Source organism: Lipotes vexillifer, unplaced genomic scaffold (assembly GCF_000442215.2).
Source record: "Lipotes vexillifer unplaced genomic scaffold, Lipotes_vexillifer_v1.1 scaffold1629, whole genome shotgun sequence".
NCBI lineage: Eukaryota > Metazoa > Chordata > Mammalia > Artiodactyla > Lipotidae > Lipotes > Lipotes vexillifer.
Window position 1 is genome coordinate 1 of NW_006790230.1, and position 21769 is coordinate 21769.

At 40.1% G+C, this 21769-nt stretch overlaps 1 protein-coding gene across 1 annotated transcript; it reads left to right on the plus strand.

The window, feature by feature from the left end:
• The first annotated feature begins 4352 nt into the window (after positions 1 to 4352).
• LOC103089557 (calcium-activated chloride channel regulator 1-like) lies at positions 4353 to 18901 on the plus strand. Its single transcript, XM_007463265.1, has 9 exons — positions 4353 to 4565; positions 5126 to 5353; positions 8617 to 8791; positions 10615 to 10721; positions 12878 to 13093; positions 13654 to 13915; positions 14960 to 15130; positions 17370 to 17609; positions 18464 to 18901. Exons 1-9 carry the CDS (start codon positions 4473 to 4475, stop codon positions 18850 to 18852), a joined length of 1881 nt encoding a protein of 626 aa, XP_007463327.1. The 5' UTR covers positions 4353 to 4472; the 3' UTR covers positions 18853 to 18901.
• The last annotated feature ends 2868 nt before the right edge of the window (positions 18902 to 21769 follow it).

Here is a 21769-nt window from a genome sequence, read left to right on the forward strand (position 1 = left end):
ATTTTCTCAGTCCCTTTCTTTTCCTCTTCTTCTTCTGGGACCCCTGTAATTTGAATGTTGGTGTGTTTAATGTTGTGCCAGAGGTCTCTGAGACTGTCCTCAATTCTGTTCATTCTTTTTTCTGCTCTGTTCTTTCTTTATTCTATTTTATCTTCCAGGTCATTTATCTGTTCCTCTGTCTCAGTTATTCTGCTATTGATTCCTTCTAGAGAATTCTTAATTTCATTTATTGTGTTATTCATCATTGTTTGTTTGCTGTTTAGTTCTTCTAGGTCCTTGTTAAATGTTTCTTGTATTTTCTCCATTCTATTTCCAAGATTTTGGATCATCTTTACTATCATTACTCTGAATTCTTTTTCAGGTAGACGCCTATTTCCTCTTCATTTGTTTGGTCTCATGAATTTTTACCTTGCTCCTTCATCTGCTGTGTGTTTTTCTGTCTTCTCATTTTGCTTAACTTACTGTGTTTGGGTTCTCCTTTTTTCATTCTGTAGGTTCGTAGTTCCTGGTGTTTGCCCCCCAGTGGCTAAGGTTGGTTCAGTGGGCTGTATAGGCTTCCTGGTGGAGGGGACTAGTGCCTGTGTTCTGGTGGATGAGGCTGGATCTTGTCTTGCTGGTGGGCCAGACCACATCCTGTGGTGTGTTTTGGGGTGTCTGTGACCTTATTATAATTTTAGGCAGCCTGTCTGATAATGGGTGGGGTTGTGTTCCTGTCTTGCTAGTTGTTTGGCATAGGGTGTCCAGCACTGTAGTTTGCTGGTCGTTGAGTGGAGCTGGGTCTTAGCATTGAGATGGAGATCTCTGGGAGTGGTTTCACAGTTTGATGTTACGTGGAGCCAGGAGGTCTCTGGTGGACAAATGTTCTGAATTCGGCTCTGCCACCTCATAGACACATGCTTGACACCCAGCCGGAACACCAAGCCCCTGTGAGCCACATGGCTCAGAAGAAAAGGGAGAAAAAAAGAAAGAAAGAAAGAAAAAAAGAGAAATAAGTAAAATAAAGTTATTAAAATAAAAAATTATGAAAAATTATGAAAAATAAAGAAATTTTAAAATGTAAAAAAAGAATGAAAGAAAGAAGAGAGCCACCAAACCAAAAAACAAATCCACCAATGACAACAAGTGCTAAAAACTATACAAAAACAAACAAACAAAAAATAGACAGAGAGAACCCTAGAACAAATGGTAAAAGCAAAGCTATACAGACAAAATCACAGAAAGAAGCATACACATACACACTCAGCAAAAGAGAAAAAGAAAATATCTATATATATATAAAAAAAGGAAGAGAGCAACCAAATCAAACAAACCTACCAGTGATAATAAACTATAAATACTAAACTAAGATAAACATAAAACCAGAAACAAATTAGATGCAGAAGCAAACCTCAAGTCTACAGTTGCTCCCAAAGTCCACTGCCTCAATTTTGGAATGATTTGTTTTCTATTCAGGTATTCCACAGATGCAGGGTACATCAAGTTGATTGTGGAGATTTAATCTGCTGCTCCTGAGGCTGCTGGGAGAATTTTCCCTTTGTCTTCTTTGTTCGCAGAGCTCCTGGGGTTCAACTTTGGTTTTGGCCCTGCCTCTGTGTGTAGGTCACTGGAGGACATCTGTTCTTCGCCCGGACAGGAGAGGGTTAAAGTAGTGGCTGATTAGGGGGCTCTGGCTCACTCAGGCCGGGGGGCGGGGTACAGAATGCTGCGCGAGCCTGCTGCGGCAGAGGCCAGCATGATGTTGCAACAGCCTGAGGCATGCCATGTGTTCTCCCAGGGAAGTTGTCCCTGGATCATAGGACCCTGGCAGTGGTAGGCTGCACAGCCTCCCGGCAGGGGAGATGTGGATAGTGACCTGTGCTTGCACACGGGCTTCTTGATGTCTGTAGCAGCAGCCTTAGCATTTCATGTCCGTCTCTGGGTTCCGCGCTGATAGCCATGGCTTGCGCCTGTCTCTGGAGCTCGTTTAGGCAGTGCTCTGAATCCCCTCTCCTTGCACACCCTGAAACAATGGTCTCTTGCCTCTTAGGCAGGTCCAAAGTTTTTCCTGGACTCCCTCCTGGTTAGCCGAAGCTGGAGCCTCAGCTCCCAGCCCTCACCTCCCTGGCGGGTGAGCAGACAAGCCTCTCGGGCTGGTGAGTGCTGGTCGGCACCGATCCTCTGTGCTTTGCCCTCCGCACCCCTGTTGCTGCGCTCTCCTCCGTAGCACTGAAGCTCCCCGCCTCCGCCTCCCGCAGTCTCCGCCCGCTAGGGGGCTTCCTGGTGTGTGGAAACTTTCCCTCCTTCACAGCTCCCTCCCAGAGGTGTAGGTCCTGTCCCTATTCTGTTATCTCTGGGTTTTTTGTTTGTTTCTATGTTTGTTTTGCCCTACCCAGGTACGTGAGGAGTTTCTTGCCTTTTGGGAAGTCTGTCTTCTGCCAGCGCTCAGTAGGTGTTCTGTAGGAGTTGTTCCACATGTAGATGTATTTCTGATGTATTTGTGGGGAGGAAGGTGATCTCCACGTCTTAATCCTCCGCCATCTTGAAGGTCTCTCTGAGATTGTTTTAAATTAACTACAGTTAAATTTGATGCACAGTCAGGTTTGGGAGCCTCTGCTTGGGGTTTACACAAAAGTTTTCCAGATTCCCTTCCTAAAAAGTAACTATAATGATAATACGGAAACACTACCAAAACAATCTGAAAAATGCAAATAAAGAGAAAAATAAGTGTTTTACAGCTAATGATTACTTTCTGAATTACTTGACTCCCAGATATGTAGGATTTTTAATTGAATGATAAAACTGTAAAATCACTGAGGGGAGGAACTAGGTTATACCTTCTTTGTATACTGTGCCTCTTTTTTAAATCTCCCAAATGCTAGGGATATAAACTTAAAAAGGGGGAAGACACTATCATTTAGTTAGTATTATCCTTATTGCATACGTTCTCATATAATTCTTGCATAACAACTACTGCCATTTTCTAGATTTAAAGAAACACTGACATACAGATTGGTAAAGGTTACTAAAAAAACAACAAACATATTGAGCTTTTTTTGTGTATCAGACATAGGGCTAAGTTTTGAGGAAGCAAATTTAATGAGACAGGGTTCTGTCATAGATGGATTTTCATCCCAATAAGTGCACTACAATGTTAAAGGAGCCTTATTGAAATTTCTTACAGGGTACTGTGAGGCCACAAGGTTGAGTGGAAATTCTTTAGGGGAAGGGTATGAAATGGGAGAACATTTTGAAAATAACCTTTTGGCTGAAATATGAAGGTAGAGTTCACAATGCAGAAGACAGAGGAAGAACTCCTTGACAAAGTGGGAATCATGAGCAAAGACACAGAGATATAAAACAGTCTGGCAAGTTTGAGCACTTATAGGCTACAGTGGGGGAAATGAGGGACTTGGAATGCACGGCCAGAGCAAAGATCGTGAGTGAAGTGAAAATCCAAATCATGGAGATTGCTATTAGCTATGTGAAGTAGTCTGGATTGTAGTGTGTGAGCAATGATGAGCCACAGAAGGACCTTAAGTACAGGAATAAGAAGGAATATGTACCTGGCAGCTGTGGAGTGGACCAATTAAAGAAGGAGCAAGATGGAAAGGTCAGATAGTCTGAGGGAGGGACCATGAGGGCTTGAATGATGGAGATTCCATTGGTAAAGGAGAAAAGATGATGAACTGGAGAGAGAGAGAATTGTATTGATCTTATTATTTCATAGAGGGAAGAAGGTAGGAAAACTCTCAGTTCCCTATTTAGGTGACTGAATAGATAGTGGTGACACCAAGTTAGGAAATACTTGGTGATGGGGAGGAGCAGAGTCAGAGGAAAGGTGATGAGTTCAATTATGAAAACCTGAAGTTTAAGGATCCTATGGGACATCCAAGTGGATTTTGGAGAGAGCTGGAATATTGGGTGTTGAAAGTTGGAACGCAAGGTGTTTGTAAGTCAGTGGGAAGTAAGGAAGTGAGCAGGAAGTAAAAGGATGGAGAGAAAAAATGGTACCAGGAGAGAAATGTTGAGATGCAGGTGGCTTAAAGATAGTGGCAATTGCTTGAAATGGCAAATTTGAGAAGTAGGAGGGAAGCCAACAGCAGGTAAATAGATGATTGCTGAGGAGCACTAAAAGTCCACTGAGGTCAAAGACTTGTTTTGAGATAGAAACTCTGAATTATCTCTATGATTTTCCCCAGCAGTGCTCTGCAGTGATTGTGGGATTGAGCCAAGGTTATGGGGTTACAAGGCAGTCTGGGGAGGAGGGCACATAAATGTAAATCTGCATTTAAAATATTTTAATCAAATTATTAAAGATTTTAACAAGTAGTTTACTGTTATCTATATCATTTTATTGACAATTTCAGGTGGTTGAATTCTGTACAGAAAAAAACCACAATAAAGAAGCCCCAAACGAGCAAAACAAAAAATGCAATCTCCGAAGCACATGGGAAGTGATCCAAGGTTCGGAGGACTTTAAGAAAACAACTCCTATGACAACACAGCCACCCAAGCCCACCTTCTCACTGTTGCAGATCAGACAAAGAATTGTGTGTTTAGTCCTTGATAAGTCTGGAAGCATGACGGTACGTTGATTGAGTCTTGGTCTTCTGGATGGTAGTCTCACATTTGTATATGATATGATCTGGACCACAACTTGGAGCTGGCTGGGAATAAACACAACCCCAAGGGTCAGAACAGTTACAGGAATAACATTTCCATCAGAATTGCCCACCACCTCAACTTTACTCAACAAAAATTCAGCATCAAGTGTCTCATTTGCCAAATTAAATTAGCCTTCAATTTGTGAGCAAAGATCTGATGAATTATATAGAATTAACATTATTTACGTTTCACTGACTGTATGTATGTTTATAGAACTATTACTAGAGTATTGAACTAATGATTGAACTAAAGCCAAATCCGGCTTTATCTTTTAGGGCTATTTATACAAAATAATCCTATCCAAAGATACTACTAAATATAAAGGAGAAATTTTCCTCCATAGAAGGATATGCCTTGAGTAAGCTTATTGTCATTTACTCTACATTGAGGCAGCCATTTCCAAATTCCCTCTAGCCTGTTCTGTTTTTAGTCTGCCCATCTAAACCCAACCTGACTACTTTTCTTCTGCTTCTCCATTCAGATTGGTGACCGCCTTAAACGACTGAATCAAGCAGGCAAACTTTTCCTTCTGCAGACGGTTGAGCAAGGGTCCTGGGTTGGGATGGTGACATTTGACAGTGCTGCCTATGTAAAAAGTGAACTTGTACAGATAAACAGTGCCACTGAAAGAGACACACTTACCAGAAGCTTACCCACAGAGGCATCAGGAGGAACGTCCATCTGCTCTGGGATTCAATCAGCATTTACTGTGAGACAAGTTGCCCTATCATAGTTTGCCAATGTTTACAATTTACGTCTCCTGAGAAATTCCCCTTTCCAGTGTTTCCATGCATGCCTAGTGTCTAGTTGAATTAGACAACCAATAGCAGAGCAATGGTTCAAATGATGCAACAACATAGGCCCCCAAGGCTATTGTTAACTAATTCATTCATGCTTTTGTGTTTTTCTGCATCTGTGCATTCATGCTTTTCTGTGTGCATTTGAAACATTCGTGGTGTTACTTCTGCATGCCGGGCACTGTGATACGCATTAAGAATACCACGAGGGCCAAACATACCACACCTGTTGTCGTGGAGCTTATAATCTTAGTGGGGGGAGATTCATTAACTACATAGTCACATAAATAAGTGTATAATCATACACTAATGACTGCTATGAAGAAAGGTACACAGGGATCTAAGAGGTTATCTTCTATGAAGAAAAAAGTGAACTCTGAGTTATGGTTAAATATTGAGGTAGATTAACATTCCAAACTTCTGGGTATATAGGACCTCCTTTTTGGGAAAAAAAAAAAGGTTTATGTATTGAAATAGGAGGGCTTAGAAACTATAACTCTAATTGTATTGGGGGTGTATCCAAAGATCCCATCTGATCATCCAATCATGTCATCCCTCTACTTAGACATCAATCTCTCCCCATTTTCAACAAAACTAAGTAAAATTTCTCTAACTAATATTTAAGTTCTTTTATAATATAGCCCCTACCTACCTTTCCAGGCTCAAGTACTCAGGAGTCTCTCCCAGGTATTCTATGTTTAAGCAAATTAGATCCCCTGCCCTTGCCAGCCAGCTTCCACACCTTTGCCGGGCCAGCTCCCCATCTAGAGTAATTTCTCCTCCCTCCTTTGTACCTCAAATCACACTCATTCTTCACACATCATCATAGACACTACTACTTCTTGACATCTTTCCTGATTGTTTCAACTGTATAGAGTTTCTCCTTCTGAATCCTATGAACATTTTTCTATTTTTTCTTAAACATCTCTTAGGACTTTTGACTCTTCTGTCTTATTTCCTGTCATGTTCTTTGCTCAAACAAAACTTCTTCAGAGATAGGAATTATCTTTTAACTTCCCAGGCTGCTGGCACAATATCTTTTCTCTAGGAGGTTCTCAATAAAAAAAATTAAATTGAGTTATTTGATTACACCTGATGCTTAAATGCTCCAAATATAGAATAGAATATTCTATATTTATTTAGAGGCTATTTAGGTCCATGAAATAAAGAATAAGAGGCTGAAGGAAGCTGGCTGGTCTAAGGTCTCAGAATCTAGGCAGTGTCTTGGGAAAGTCTGCCCTCTGTCCGCTTGGGGCATAACACATCAATGGGGCTGTTCCCGATTTCCAAGCAGCAGCAGGAACATTTAGTTTTCAGCTCACACTGTTTCATGTTGACAGCGGACTCAATCATTCCCTTACGCAGTCTGTCCCTCTGGCCCTTTTATTCCACTTTGAAGGTCAGTTCCCTAAAAGTGGTTTTTATCGTGTACGCAATCAGCTGCAAAACCCTTCTCCAGACGCCTGTGTGCACTTGGGTTCTCTTGCTTCTGCCACTCACCCATGCTTTGATTAAAGGAGCAAGTAAGGGAGGGAAACTGACATGTTGTACTAAGCTCCTGCTATACAAAACCTGAGGGGAAATGACTAATGCCAGATGGCCTGGTGGTGAAGAGGAAACTTCTGGTTCTGTATTTTCCACTCCAATGGTGTGAGAGAGTATGTGAGGAACACAACTGGAATTTAGATGCTCCTCAGGCCCAGCAGAGCCCGGGTATGGGGTGGGAGGAGCTTGTGTGTGGCTTCAGGGTGACGAGGTAAAGGGCCTTGGACCCCGCACTGTCTCAATTTCCCCGCTAGTCCCTGGGGCAGGACCCTGGTCAGGTCTGGCAGTGGTATCGGTTGAGCTGTGGCCACTGGGCTTTGCTTGTTTTCTTAGCTTGATCACGGCCCATTGGTCTTCCCCAGCTGACTCACCACACTGGCTCTCACTGTTGGAGCAGATCCCTGAGCACCCCCATGTCCTGCATCCAGCCCTTGGGAGGCTGTACACCCCTCAGCCTCTATGGCAAGATAAACTGTCTTCTTGCCTGCCAACTCTCAAGTCAGCTGCCATCCATTTCCCCTATGGATACATGGAGACTTCTGCATGTTTTCCATGACACATAGCAGTGATGGGGAATGGGACAAAGGAATCCAAATTGAGCCCTTTCTCTGGCCTCTCAGGCCCTGCAGCTTGGTCAGACTGAGGCTACAACCACAGCTGACAGGCTCCTGGGCTCCAGAATTCTTCACACGGCAGCAATCACAGTTCTGCTCTCTTCCCTTGTGGGGCAGCCCCCTCTTAAAAGAAGTGGGGTGGAAGTCTCCTCTGATCTCAGCTTCCCTTTCAACCTACTTAAGAGAGCCTTCCCTTCCCGAGAGTCTGGTCCAGAGAGAGGAGTTACTTAGGTTTGATTACTTGTTTCCTCTACTTCTGGGTCTCCCTTCCACTCTTTTTAAGGGAAGAGTGAACTCTTGCCTTCCTCTTCATAAACATTATTATTTTATCTAATTTTCCTTCTATCATAATCTTATCCAACATTGGCATAAGGCGTATGCTCTCTATACCACGTAAAAAGCTATAACCTGTGTCTCCCAGGAATAGTTGAGACATAGGTGTCATAGGACAACTAGGAACTGGGGATTAATAGGAACAAAATGTTTTGCTTTAATCAGAGGAGATATTAAAATTTTTAATAACTCATGTGACCTGGGGACTGACCAATCAGAACCAAGGCCAGCCATAAACAGCTTATGATAAGACTGGTGAATATCATACAAGCTAAAATCTGCCCCAAGTCTAATATTATTATAGCAATATATTAGTCCTCAGTATTATCCCCATTAAATGAGGGTAATTTCTGAAGGCATCTGGGAACCTCTGAAAGCCTGTCAAGGAGAGATCATGTGAAAGAAACTAGAAAAACCTTCTTTTCTGCTTAGTGCTGTCCACCCCTGGAACTGCCCTGCATCCCACCTTATTGAGTCTTCTCTGCAACAGGCTAACCAAGAGAAAAGACCATTGTCAAGTTCCATGGTCTTGTATCATTGCGAGACAGAGAGATATTTGACCATTCCTAGACACTTTTGTTTATTCCCTCTGGAATTTCTCTTCTCATTCCCTTTAACTGCAATTTTCCCAAACACTTTGGCTACCCTGAGTATAACAACTCATGCCTGAATTATGTCCTTAGGTGATTAGGAAGAAATACCCAACAGATGGATCTGAAATTGTGTTACTGACTGATGGGGAGGACAACACTATAAGCTCATGCTTTAATGAAGTGAAACAAAGTGGAGTCGTCATCCATACAGTCGCCCTAGGGCCATCTGCAGCACGGGAACTAGAGGAGCTGTCTAAAACGACAGGTGAAGGATGACCTTCTAAGTCCTACTGTATTTTCTCTTCCACTGGACTGTGAGCTCCAGTGCTCTGGGGAGTAGGGGAAGGGTGGGATAGGGACAGATGGGGTTATCTTATTGACTAACTAGCTGCCCTTACCCCAAATGACTTTTAGAACTGACTCCACTCATTTATTTTAAAGCCTTGGTTCTAGGATTAGGGCAGTCTGGAGAAGATGGGACCAGCACAGCACTCTAGGGAGAACTTGGGACTCTCTTCCCAGACACTTTATAAGGACTTGAAAGAATCTAATCAGTTAGCCAGGAACCACTCACTTCCAGTTGGCAGCTGGACAAGAGACCCAGGGGACACAGACGACAAGCCACTAACTATATAATACTATGATACAAGTGCTCTATTAGTAACAGAGGGTACAATGAGTACAAAGAAGGGAGCCTAGACTTTATCTGGGGAAGAAGGAGTGTACAGGAAGGTGACATCTGAATTGGGGCTTGAACAAGAAATAGCAGGGGAAGGGCAAAGGGCCTGCTGAACCAAACAGAAGGTCACTCTGAAAATATAGAATATAATGCAGTTTCTCTGTAAAACATTCATATATTGTGCTTCTACATTCCATACACATACAGTTAAAATATATCCCATCTGAACCTGGCTTCTTCAGCAGAGTAGGTTTTAATATTTTTTAAATTTTTTTAATTTAGAGCCAGCATTATGGATATCAATTATTATGCTGAGTTGCCATCTAAGCCAGATAAAATGACAGGACTCTTTGCTCCTAATACTACCTGTCTTAGGCTGGGTTTCCTAGAAGCAGAGCCTGAGAAAAGGATTTAAGTGCATGTGATTTATAGAGGGAGAGCTCTCTGAAGAAAGGGAGAGTAGGGAGTAAGATCAGGCAGGGGAAGAAGCTAAGCACAGATGTGAAATTAGAGGCTAGCTGAAGCCTGGTGCCACAGGGGGTTCTGGATCTGGAATTGCATAACAGATTTGGTACAGTATTGAAAGAGAAGGCTGACCTTTTGTACCACTGTGTCCATCAGTCAGTGGTTATAGACTGTCAGGGCAGAGCAGGGGTAAGGGGGCATGTTATGTCTTTAGCTAGGGTGGCCCCATTAGGTAAAGACATTTTCTTGAATAGGAGGCAGCTATATGCCATTAATCTAACACTTAGAGCAGCTGGGGAGAGATGCAGTAGCCTAGATAAGGGGATCTGGGTGAAGTACCAGTAGGATGACCAAAATACTCTCCTTAGCTTTTGGATGTCATTAACAGTTTAAAAGTGCTTTCTCATTAACTATCTCAGTTACACCTATTCTAAATAGCTCAAGACTACATGGCCTGGTATATCATCTCCTGTTTACCACACATAATACTTTTCTATAACTGTCCCCTGTCAGTTGTTATTTCTTACTGTTGTAACATACACATCTTTTCTGACTTAGGAGAAAACTTGAAAGTCAAGCTTGCTAAGATTATGTCTAAAATAAGAATAAATCAATACACTTGCAGTAAGGCTTAATGACTCATATGAAAGTGCATGACCTTTAAAACACGAGATTTATATTACTAGTTTTGGTCTGTTGGAGATTCTTGACTGCTTTGCAGAGAGCTGAAGTGGCCAAATGACTATGTTGCTGAAGCTATTATTTAATAGGATTAAAAAGTTAGTATCAGCTTCTGAGTTAATCTGGACACCTATTTAATGTTAATCTATTAGTACGTTAATAGCACAGTATATAATATGTATTTTGTTATCTTAACAATATCTAAAATGTTGCAAATACTTGCTTTCTAGAAAATAACTTCTGATAATATAATTGCATTTTAGGAGGTTTACAGACATATGCTTCAGATCAGGTTCAGAACAATGGCCTCATGGATGCTTTTGGGGCCCTTTCATCAGGAAACGGAGCTGTCTCCCAGCGTTCCATCCAGGTCAGAGTTCTTCCTCCTTGGTTTTTCATCTTTATAAATAACCATAGCCAAGATGGGGAGTTTAATGGTTAAAAGTTTTAAGTTCTACATTCTTCTAGTAATGAATTAAAATTAAAATAGACATTTCAGCCTGATATTAGACATTATTCCTAAAATACAACACTATTCATTTAAACAAGGCAATTAGTGTTTCTTGTTTGGAAACAATACTAAGTGAGTTCCTCTTAGAAACCATCAACATAAAATATAGTGGGTCCAGGAATTCTTTTTTAACATCTGTTAACAAGCACCCATAGCAATATAATTGGCTCAGAATTTTCTTCAGAATATATCATCTCAGTATAAATTTTCTGGGACAACTGTTCAGGGATTACTTGGTCTATTTTCCCATTACCTCAAATCCCTGATATTTGCCAAGATTTTCATATAATGGATGGAAAGTGATTTGTACTGTGAAAAGCCCATGTTGTCAGTCCAGACACCTGGATACTGTTCATGGGTCTGCCATTAACTGTGACCACAGGCAAAGAACTTTACTTCTCTGAGCTTCAGCGTCTCAGCCAGAGATGAACCAGAAAACTTCTACTGGCCCTTCTGCTTCTAAAATTTCAAGAAAACCAAATTTTCTTTCAAAAGTCTTGGGACAATAAAAAAAGGACAAATATATATTTTAAATGCTCTTCTCTAATAGTTGTAAAAGTTATTCACATGAATCTTTAAACTAGAGAGAGTGAACAATCAGCACCACACTTGTGTGAGTTGTAACTTTTATTGTGAATAAAAGTAAAGGAATAATGTAGTGTCAAAGCCAAATAATGACCTAATATATAGCACAGGGAACTCTACTCAGTACTCTTTAATGGCCTATATGGGAAAAGAATCTAAAAAAGAGTGGATATATGTATAACTGATTCACTTTGCTGTACACCTGAAACTAACACAACATTGTAAATCAACTATACTCCAATAAAAAAAATTAAAAAGACAAATAATGACAGATTTCAAAATAATAGCCTTTCTAGTCTATCGATGTAGCATTTATTCAGTCAAAGAAGACAGCAATTATACTCATTTGGGTTATCCTAGTTCAGATTTAGAATATTAAACCCAAGAGCCTTGGACGTGGGAGGAATGTGTCTTAGAAAAATAATTAAAGTGATGAAAGGGCAAGTTTACAGCCAAGCAGTTTCTGCCCATTATTTTTATATTTAAGAAACCAAAAAGGGAGAAAGATAGAGACATGAGCAGGACTCATTTACCCACCTGCCATAAGAATCATATCTAAGGGCCCCTAGCTTTCTTCACATCCCAGATCATAATCTACATACAAAACTAGAAAGTCTGGCTCCATTACCAGGCCACCCTATCTTCTAATGGATATCAATTTAAGGACCATAAATAATTATCTAGAAGATAATCCTCAAAAATCACATTTCTGCAAAGTCTGGTTAGCCCTACCCTACCTCAACCCCTGCTCCACAGCTCCTTCATTCTACTTCAGACAACGAATCAGCCTCGGCCATTGATTTATTTCATTTATCTTCACAAGGACTGCAGTAATAATTGACCCACAAATTAGTTAATTGCAATTCAAACAATCCATATGTGGGCGAAAATAAGTCCTAGTTAGTCTCCTTAAGGGTTTATAGTCTAGTAGTGAGATAAGCTGTGTACACCAGTAGGTATAAAGCAAAACACAATGTGAGGAGATCAAAGGATTGATAGAAACAAGATTCTATGGGAGATCAAGGGAGGGAGAGATTATTCTCCACAGTAAGTGAGATGGACATCAGAGAAAGCTTCATGGAGAAAGTGACTTTTGAATTGAATTTTGAAGGGTAGGTAAGGCTTAGACAAATGGAAATGAATGTACAGACTTCCAGGAAAAGCAGAGATTATGATAATCAGAGAGTCAGGGATTCATGAGGATCATATGGGGAAGTGGTCTGGTTTGGGTGTAGGAATCAACATTATGGAAGCTAAGGCTGGAAAAGTAATTTAGAATAGGATCATAATAGGTCCTAAATATCAAACCAGGGACTCAGGCATCACTGAAGGCTTTTTAATGGGATAACTGAGAGTTGGAGACAGAATGGAAGAGACTATGTGATGGGAGCTGTATTCTCCAGAAAGTAAAGAGTTGTTTTTCTTAACAGCTTGAGAGCAGGGGATTAACCCTCCAGAACAGTCAGTGGTTGAATGGCACGGTGATTGTGGACAGTACTGTGGGGAAAGACACTTTGTTTCTCATCACCTGGACAACTGACACTCCCCAAATCCTTCTCTGGGATCCCAGTGGAAAGAAACAAGATGGCTTTTTAGTGGACACACACATCAAAATGGCCTACCTCCAAATCCCAGGCATTGCCAAGGTATGGACTCATCTTTTTTCCTTCTCACAATCTGATAAGATAATATAAAATTTTTACAGAATAATTGTAGCTTTTTAAATGAGGGTGGTTGCTAAAAAAAGAGCCAGTATTGAATGAAAGAGAAAACAAACTGGATTTTCCATCCAGTGGAAATCACTCAGTATGACAGCAAGTCAAGACAAAGGAAGTTGGTGATATTTTCTCCAGGTGCTAAAAGGAGAACCTTCAAATTACACAGCAGCTAGAGCTTTGGCATCATGAAAACTATTTCCTCTACCTCAGGAATCTGTCGATTTGATCCTGCTCTTGAGAAACCAAGGCTATAATAAGGACACAACTTTCAGACCTCATTTTTTCCAACTAGGATTTTCTTGGCAATAGAACCATGTAGTTAGTCCAAACATACCAAAGTTTCCCTTGGCTGAGAGAGTATCAAAAATCTTCTTAGATATACTTGTAATGTACTTGTATTAGATGGGCTCTTCCTATAGGTGGCATTGAAGTCAGGTCTGTGTCACTTAAAGCTATTAAGTGGAAATGTCTCCATTTTTTTTGGCTAGGTCGGCATTTGGAAATACAGCCTACAAGCAAGGTCACAAACCCTGACTTTGACTGTCACCTCCCGTGCATCAAGTGGTACCTTGCCTCCAGTTACAGTGACCTCTAAAATGAACAAAGATACAGGCAAATTCCCTAGTCCTATGGTAGTTTATGCAAAGATTCACCAAGGAAGCTTGCCAATTCTCAGGGCCAAGGTCACAGCCCTGATAGAATCAGTGGATGGAAAAACAGTTACTTTGGAATTATTGGACAACGGAGCAGGTAACCATCCAAGAAATTGAAGAACATATCTTTCTTTTCCAAGAAGCAACCAGGGAACAGCAGGAGGGCATGTTGTGGTGAGGACAGTTAGAAGCAGGAAGTCCAGCACTGGGATTCTGGTTGGGGGAGCTTTCTGCCACCCCACAATTACTATATTTCAAATTGTTGGAAAACATGAGGAAGGGACTACCTTTAGCTTTTGTAAAGCCCCGAAGTCTCAGACTCTAGGGAGTTGTCAGTGGGTATTCCACACCCCACAAAAAGTGACGAAGGAAAATTAATAGATATTTTGTGTGAGGAGTTTGTGTGAAGATTAGACAGATGGATAGATAGATAGGTAGATAGATAGATCTTCATTTTTTATCTTCACCACCCACTTTGGAGATATTATCCCTACATTACAGATGAAGAAACAGGCTTTCACAATTAAAAAGCAGCAGAGTTGGATTAAAGTATAGTTATATGTGACCCCCATATCTATGTAGATTCTATATTATCCTGCACCCAAAGGGAAAATTCTACCTATTATTTTTATATTTAAGAAGTCAAACAGGGAGAGAAAAAGAAAATGCTACATTTATTTTTAGAAGGAACTTGACTACTGTGAAACAGGTAACCTTATTAAAACAAATTCTGTAAATGAATTTCCCACCTAAATCTACCCTAGCGAAAATCCATAAATTAAAAAAAAATCATATAACTTTTTTTTTCTCACCAGTAACATATAGTAATTGAATTCAGTTCAACAGATACGTACTGAGTAGTTACCTAGTGCTATGTTGGTTGTAACAGAGGCACATGATTGATCTCTGAGTTCAAAAACAAGACAACAATTCAGGAAGACAAGATGTACACATATGAAATTACACACACACAAGGAAAAGAAGTATACCTCATTCTTAACATAGTCAAATCCTAAACTCTCTTGGAGATAACACTGGATTATCTTTACTTTAAAAAAATTTAATCCACGTATGAGTTGGAAATATACAAATGCCCAGTTACCTTTAGGATATTCATTAATTCCTTCATTTCCCTGTCAAGGTGCCGATGTTACTAAGGATGATGGTATCTATTCAAGGTATTTTACAGCTTATGATACAAATGGTAGATACAGTGTAAAAGTGTGGGCTCTGGGAGGTGTCGATACAGCCACGCAGAAGGTGATACCCCAGCAGACTGGAGCCATGTACATACCTGGCTGGATCGAGAATGGTAAGTCATCTATAATAACATCCTTGGCTTGAGTAAAAGGCTTGGAATCAAGTGAAAACCACTAAACCTGTGGAGAGAATGGTACAAAATTAAATCAGGGTTTCTCAACCTTGGTAACTATTGACATTTTGGCCACATAATTCTTTGTTGTGAAGGGCAGTCCTGTGCATTGTAGGATGTTTAGCAGCATTTCCGGCCTCTATTCACTAGATATCAGAAGTGGCCCCCACAGTCATGACAATTAAAAATGTCTCCAGACATCATTCACTGTCCTCTAGGTAATAACATAGCCCCCAGTTGAAAACCACTAGACTGAACATAGATTTTGACCGCCCTGGTCATCTCTTGTGCTTCATCTGCCTCACTTGTAAAATAGGTAATAATGGTAACTACCTCATGGGATGGTTATGAGGAATAAACAAGAAAATACATCTAATAAGCTATTGCTGGTAAATAAGAAGTGTTCAATAAATGTTTGTTATTATTTTAAATAAATCTTAACACATTTCATAATAAAGCTCTTTCTACTGATATAGGCATTTCCACAGAATCAAAAAATAACAATTTGGGGCTTGTTATCTGCATCAGTATCACCATAAGCCCACTGTCTCCTTTTCCTCCTCTCTTCTGCTCAGACTAGGGAGAATAGTAGACAAACCTAATAACAGATAGCATACTGAGCCCAAGTGTAAGCAAGTGGAAAAATTACACTCCAAGGAACAAACAGTCCCACACCAATCTTAGTTACAAACACTTGTCCTGGACTAGAGCTGGAATCAGGTCCAAGACTGAGTCCTGATAGGTTCCAGGACTTGTTTTCCATCAATCTCCATTCTGTCCTGGACAGGTCTTGTCCTAGTGCTGGTGTGTAGTAAGAAAAGCTCTTCTAAGAAGCTTCACACTGTCCTCTTTACTTGAGTGTGTGATCAGTAAAGGGAGAATTCTGAGACATGTGGTGTTTCTTCATGCAAAAGTGATAATAGGAAAAAATGCTTTAAAAGACACCATTGCTTCCAAAGCTCTTTTACATATTTCAGCCTATTTTATTCTCATTTGCCCTTTTTGTTGAGTTAGGGAGAGAAGTCAGGAGAAGACTAGTATAGTTGTTATATCTAGCATTATGCTCAGTGTTACACTGACATTAATATAGCTCATTCTCCTAATTATCCCATTTTACAGATGGAGAAACAGAGGCTAGAGAGGTTATTGGTCCACATTACTAACAGTGATAGCACCTGACTTGGCACTGGGAAGCTATGTTCTTCCCCCTATACCTTGATGAGCCTTGATACCAAGAGAGACAGTCTCTACTGGTGAATTGAATTAATCTTAAACCTGCTAAAGTATTCATTTCATCTTTGCCCAAGACCAGATTAATGGGTATAAAGATCAATCTGTCTTTACAGACAAAAGATTATAAGGGCTAAAGAAGAAGAGTTTATGAGAAAGTAAAACCAGAGTAATGCCATGTTAAGGTATTCCAGAATATTTTTATTGAAAAGAGAGTCTGAGAAGCCCACTGATTGAGCAGGCCAGGGTATTTTTAGAATTTCAGGATGACTTTTATACAAACTTTCAACAAGAATGTGAAGCAAATTGGGATTGCTACATGAATTAGATTTCCATGCATTCATTGAGAAAATCAAGTCTTTCAAAAGCACACAATTTTAGAACCCCTAACATAAAACATTTTGTGAGAAACTACAATCTAATAAGAAAGACAAAACACAACCATGGAGAAAAAAGAGAAAAATGCACAGAATTATTAATCAAGGCAATTCTTGAAGGCCCAGATAATTGATTAATAAATAAATAGGAAAGACAATGAAACCCCCAGTATTACCCAGGTGGAAGAGATTGCTTGAGAAAGTCTGAGAAGGTTTAAAGCAGAGGTAGTATTTAAACTGACCTTGTGTCAGGTTAAGAGTAGGATAGCAAAAAGTTGGGAAAAGAAACAATTCCAGGACAAGTATATTTACAAAAAATAAATTATGAAAGCCATTCCACTAAATATCCAGGAAATAAATATATGTGAGATAAAGAACTGTGATTCTCTCTTTGCTTTTTTTCCATCTGATGCAACCTGATTTGGGAGCTTTACAACAAATGGTTAAAGTAAGTTTTGTGTGTGGGAGGAAAGAAGGAAAGAGTAGAAAGAGGGTAATACAATAAAAAACAGAGGGAAGTATAGCCATTTCATGGTGTTGTTTACCTTGCACTGAGGAATTTTTTAATGCAGGTCAAGTAAAATGGAATCCACCAAGACCTGAAATTAATAAGGATGATCTTCAAGGCAAGCAAGTGTGTTTCAGCAGAACGTCCTCGGGAGGTTCATTTGTGGCCTCCGATGTTCCAAAGGCTCCCATACCTGATCTCTTTCCGCCTTGTAAAATCACTGACCTGAAGGCAAAAATCCAAGGGGACAGTCTCATTAATCTGACTTGGACTGCTCCTGGGGATGATTATGATCACGGAAGAGGTAAGCTGAGTGTGGTGTGGGCCCTGTAAAAGAGTTTAGCAGCCAAGCAGAGGGGCAGAGGGCTTGAGGCAGGCAGGCATGTTGTGATGCATGTGGAGGGATCTTGAACATCCTCTGAAATGAAAGCTTAAGGTTTTTAAACATGAGAAGTTTAGAATCTGAAAACCTGGCCCAAAGGGCGGTAAGATGTTTCAACCAGGAACAGGCAATCCTCAGTTTTTTTCTGAAATCTTGCCAAGCCGTTTGCTTGCCAACCTTGCCAATCTTGCCAATCTTGCTTGCTGCTTTAATAAACCTCATTTTTAGTAATGACTCCTGGAAAGAATGGGGAAAAGATCATAGATATCTATGGAGCAGAGCTGTCCTTTGGAAGAAATCTCAGGTTCTACCAGATTTTTCCTCTCAAAGTATGGTCTGTGGACTACAGCATGGGCATCAGATGAATGCGTGTTAGAAATGTGGAACCTTAGGCCCCACCCCAGACCTACTGAAACAGAATCTGCATTTTAAGATCCCTGGATGATGTGTACATACGGTCAAGTTTGAGAAGCACAAATAATAAAATAATAAGTGGTAATTAACCTCCTCTCTCAGTCAGGTACTATGGCCAGAAATACTGACCTAGGCTTTATTTAAGTCAAGCCTGATCCAGTTTTACATTTATCACTCTGTCGGGATATAAAAATAAGAGTGTAAAAGAAGATACTAATGCTTATAAATATGGACCGTCAATTACATTTATTTATTGGTATTTTATGGGATGGTGATATTGTTTCTAACAGACTTTTAAAAACTTCTTTAAGACTTGAGAATTACAAGTCACATCCTTTTTCTCTCTTTCTTTCTTTTTTAAGCTCACAAGTACATCATTCGAATAAGCACAAATATTCTTGATCTCAGAGACAAGTTCAATGATTCACTTGAAGTGAACACCACTGACCTCATCCCAAAGGAGGCCAACTCAGAGGAAGTCTTTGTGTTTAAACCAGAAAACATCACTTTTAAAAATGGCACAGATCTCTTCATTGCTGTACAGGCTGTTGATAAGGTCAACCTGAAGTCAGAAATCTCTAACATTGCACAAGTATCTTTGTTTATTCCCCCAGAGACTTCTCCAGAGACACCTAGTCCTTCTCTTCCTTGTCCTGATATTAATATCAACAGCACCATTCCTGGCATTCACATTTTAAAAATTATGTGGAAGTGGCTAGGGGAATTACAGCTATCAGTAGCCTTGGGCTGAGTTTTCCCCGAAATAAACAAATCATCCATCTTTTTTATGATTATAAAAATTTATAAAATGTATTTTAGACTTCCTGTACGAGGCAATTTAATGAAATAAAATGCTAAACAACCAGATACATATGTTTAAAAACTACTTAGTCAAATCCAAAAGTTTAATTATTGCTCATTTATTAATGATTTTGAGTAGTAGAAAGTAGGGGTGCTTGCATCAATAAATGGAAGTATGTTTTAATTTGATTTAAGGAGCTCTGCCAGTTATAAAAGAACATGTAATTCTATGTGAAAGATGCCAGAAAGGCCCAACCAGGTCAAACTATTTAAATATAAAAGGCATGGCTTGTTATAGAGAAGATTTGGACCAACATCACCAGAATTATGTTTTCTTTTCACTAGATTTGGGCAAGGATGATGCATTTAAGAAAGAGATTGCATTGTAGAAAGAAATAACAGCATGGTAAGGGCTCCATAGGCATAGAAATGTATGTAATATGCATGCAATTACAAGAGTTGATGATCCCTAAAGCCACAGTGGTGGGACTTGAAGTGGGAAAGTAGGTTCAGGCCAGGTGTGAAGGAAAGTGATTGAGAAATAAACATTTATTTTGTACTTTGTGCCAAGTGCTCTACTAATGCCTTATATGCATTACTTTATGTAATGCAATTCGGTTCGTTCAATAAATGTTCATTAGATGACTACTATATTCCAGGCTTACACTAGACCCTGAGTACAAAAAGATGAGCAAGATTTGGCCTTTTTCTTATAGGCAATAAAGAACATTTGAGGATAAATCAGTGCTATGCTTGAGAAGTATCAGGAGGAGGGAGGTTTTGAGAACTACATGAAGGACTAAATAAAGGTGGAAGAGGCTATGGTCATGACAGATGAAAGGGGAAGGAGAAGAAAAAGGAAAAAGGACAAATAGACTTAGCAGTATGGCAGTTCCCATCAAGGACTAATCACACATTCCAGTGCCTCCATGGCCAAGTACTCTTGTGAAAGTTGTTTCAAGTTCTCAGTTCATTAGCACAATTAGTTTAAAGTGTGGGTAACTCTCTGATTGAATACAAAATATCTAGAAGACTGTTTCTACATAGACTCCAAATTTATTTCTCTATTTATAGATTTTCCTTAAAGGAAGATTCAAAGATTTCAAAATAGGATTTGAGGCATCTTAGAGATACATACAATAAACATGTTTAAAAACTAAGAAAATAAAGAAATGAAGCAAATATATAATAAAAACTAGAGGAAGCTTCAGCATATCCAAGGCCAAATATAATGTCCTGCTCAATTGCTATCAGCAGGTCACACATCAAAGATTTACAGAGTCTTCGGCTTCCCTGGTGGCGCAGTGGTTGAGAGTCCGCCTGCCGATGCAGGGGACACGGGGTCGTGCCCCGGTCCGGGAAGACCCCACATGCCGTGGAGCGCCTGGGCCCGTGAGCCATGGCCGCTGAGCCTGCGTGTCCGGAGCCTGTGCTCCGCAACGGGAGAGGCCACAACAGTGAGAGGCCCGCGTACCGAAAAAAAAAAAAAGATTTAGAGAGTCCAAAGTGAAAAACAAACCATAGGGTCAGGAGGAGCATGGCTTTTTCTAGTTGAGACCCATGTGAAGTTTCATCTACAGATCCTCAATAAATTAGGGTACTGTGGTGTTAAGGACAGTAGCCTCAGGAACACCCATATAATAATCAAAACAAGTTTAATATAGCACTGATCACATCTTTCACTGTAATCACACTTCACTGTGGTGTTACAATACACTCTGGCATTGTTCAGGAAAGACTATTATACAGGGGCCCAAACAATACAAAACTAGGAAATAGCTCTTGAGTTTGCTCCAAAGACAAAATTTGAAATGAATGGATATTATGTCCTTTAGTCTAAGAAAAACTAGTTTTTCTTATGTATGTTTGTTATAATAGAACAGCAGAGAGTGCTGAGGCAAGGAAGACAGTGATGTCCTAAAATTCAGTATTGTTTATTGAGGACACATCCAGGTGCTTTGTCAACCAAATGGACAGAGGATCAGCTTGTAGTCTTTCTCTTAAAGTTACGAAATGAAACTAGGACATATGCTTGACTAGAGGGCCATGCACCTGCCCCATGTGGACAAATGAGTCTGAGGCCCCCAATTCAGCCCCACAGAATATGGTTGCCATCAGTTTAGCCTGGAAAATTTCTAAGAAGTCACTCGTTGAGACTGTAATTTCCCATTTGGGTGAATTTAATGGGATGCACCTTGGGATACAGTGGGGACCTGCATAGGAATGTATGATGATACTTCAAGGAAAAAAGGTAAATGTCAGCATGTAGGTAAGACAAAATAGAGAACAGTGGGGAAAACATTCTTATGTGTTCTGGATTATAAAGCAGCATGTTGCAAAATGGATCTGGATTGTCATACGTGATAAAAATAAACCAAAATCTTGCTTTATGCCATCATTACCCTACAATGACCTTAGTTTTTTTTTTTTTTTTTTTTAGTTTCTGATCAGTGAATTAAGTAGGTGGGTAAATGTGATGAATATATTCTAGGCATTGTTCTCTTAGGATTTTCAAATAAAGGCCTGTGTCCTTCCTAGACTTTCTCCTCTGGAACCACAGCTTTATCCTGCTTCCTCTGTGAATGTCTTCTCTGCCTCCTTTACTTACCTGAGCCTGAACTCTTATTGGAGGACTCCCTTTTCTCTACAAGAGGATGCTCCTTCTCCTAATACCCAAGTACCAGGGGTTGATTGAGAGAAGTATTCTCCAAGCTCCCCTTTGCAACTTCCAAACTAGGCCATTACTCCTATGGTATCATTTTTTAAGCCTCCATCCTTCGTCATTGATCTATGCCATCCTTCATCCTTTGTCTTCACTGTAATCTATCAATCTCACCCAAGACAGGCCCTTGAGTTACAACACTCTT

Excerpts from the sequence above, each read along its gene's own strand:
- LOC103089557 (XM_007463265.1), top strand. The coding sequence starts at position 4,473 with ATGACAACACAGCCACCCAAGCCCACCTTCTCACTGTTGCAGATCAGA. Across the intron at positions 13,094-13,653 it reads AAATCCCAGGCATTGCCAAG|GTCGGCATTTGGAAATACAG; the intron begins GTATGGACTCAT and ends TTTTTTGGCTAG. Across the intron at positions 13,916-14,959 it reads ATTATTGGACAACGGAGCAG|GTGCCGATGTTACTAAGGAT; the intron begins GTAACCATCCAA and ends TTCCCTGTCAAG.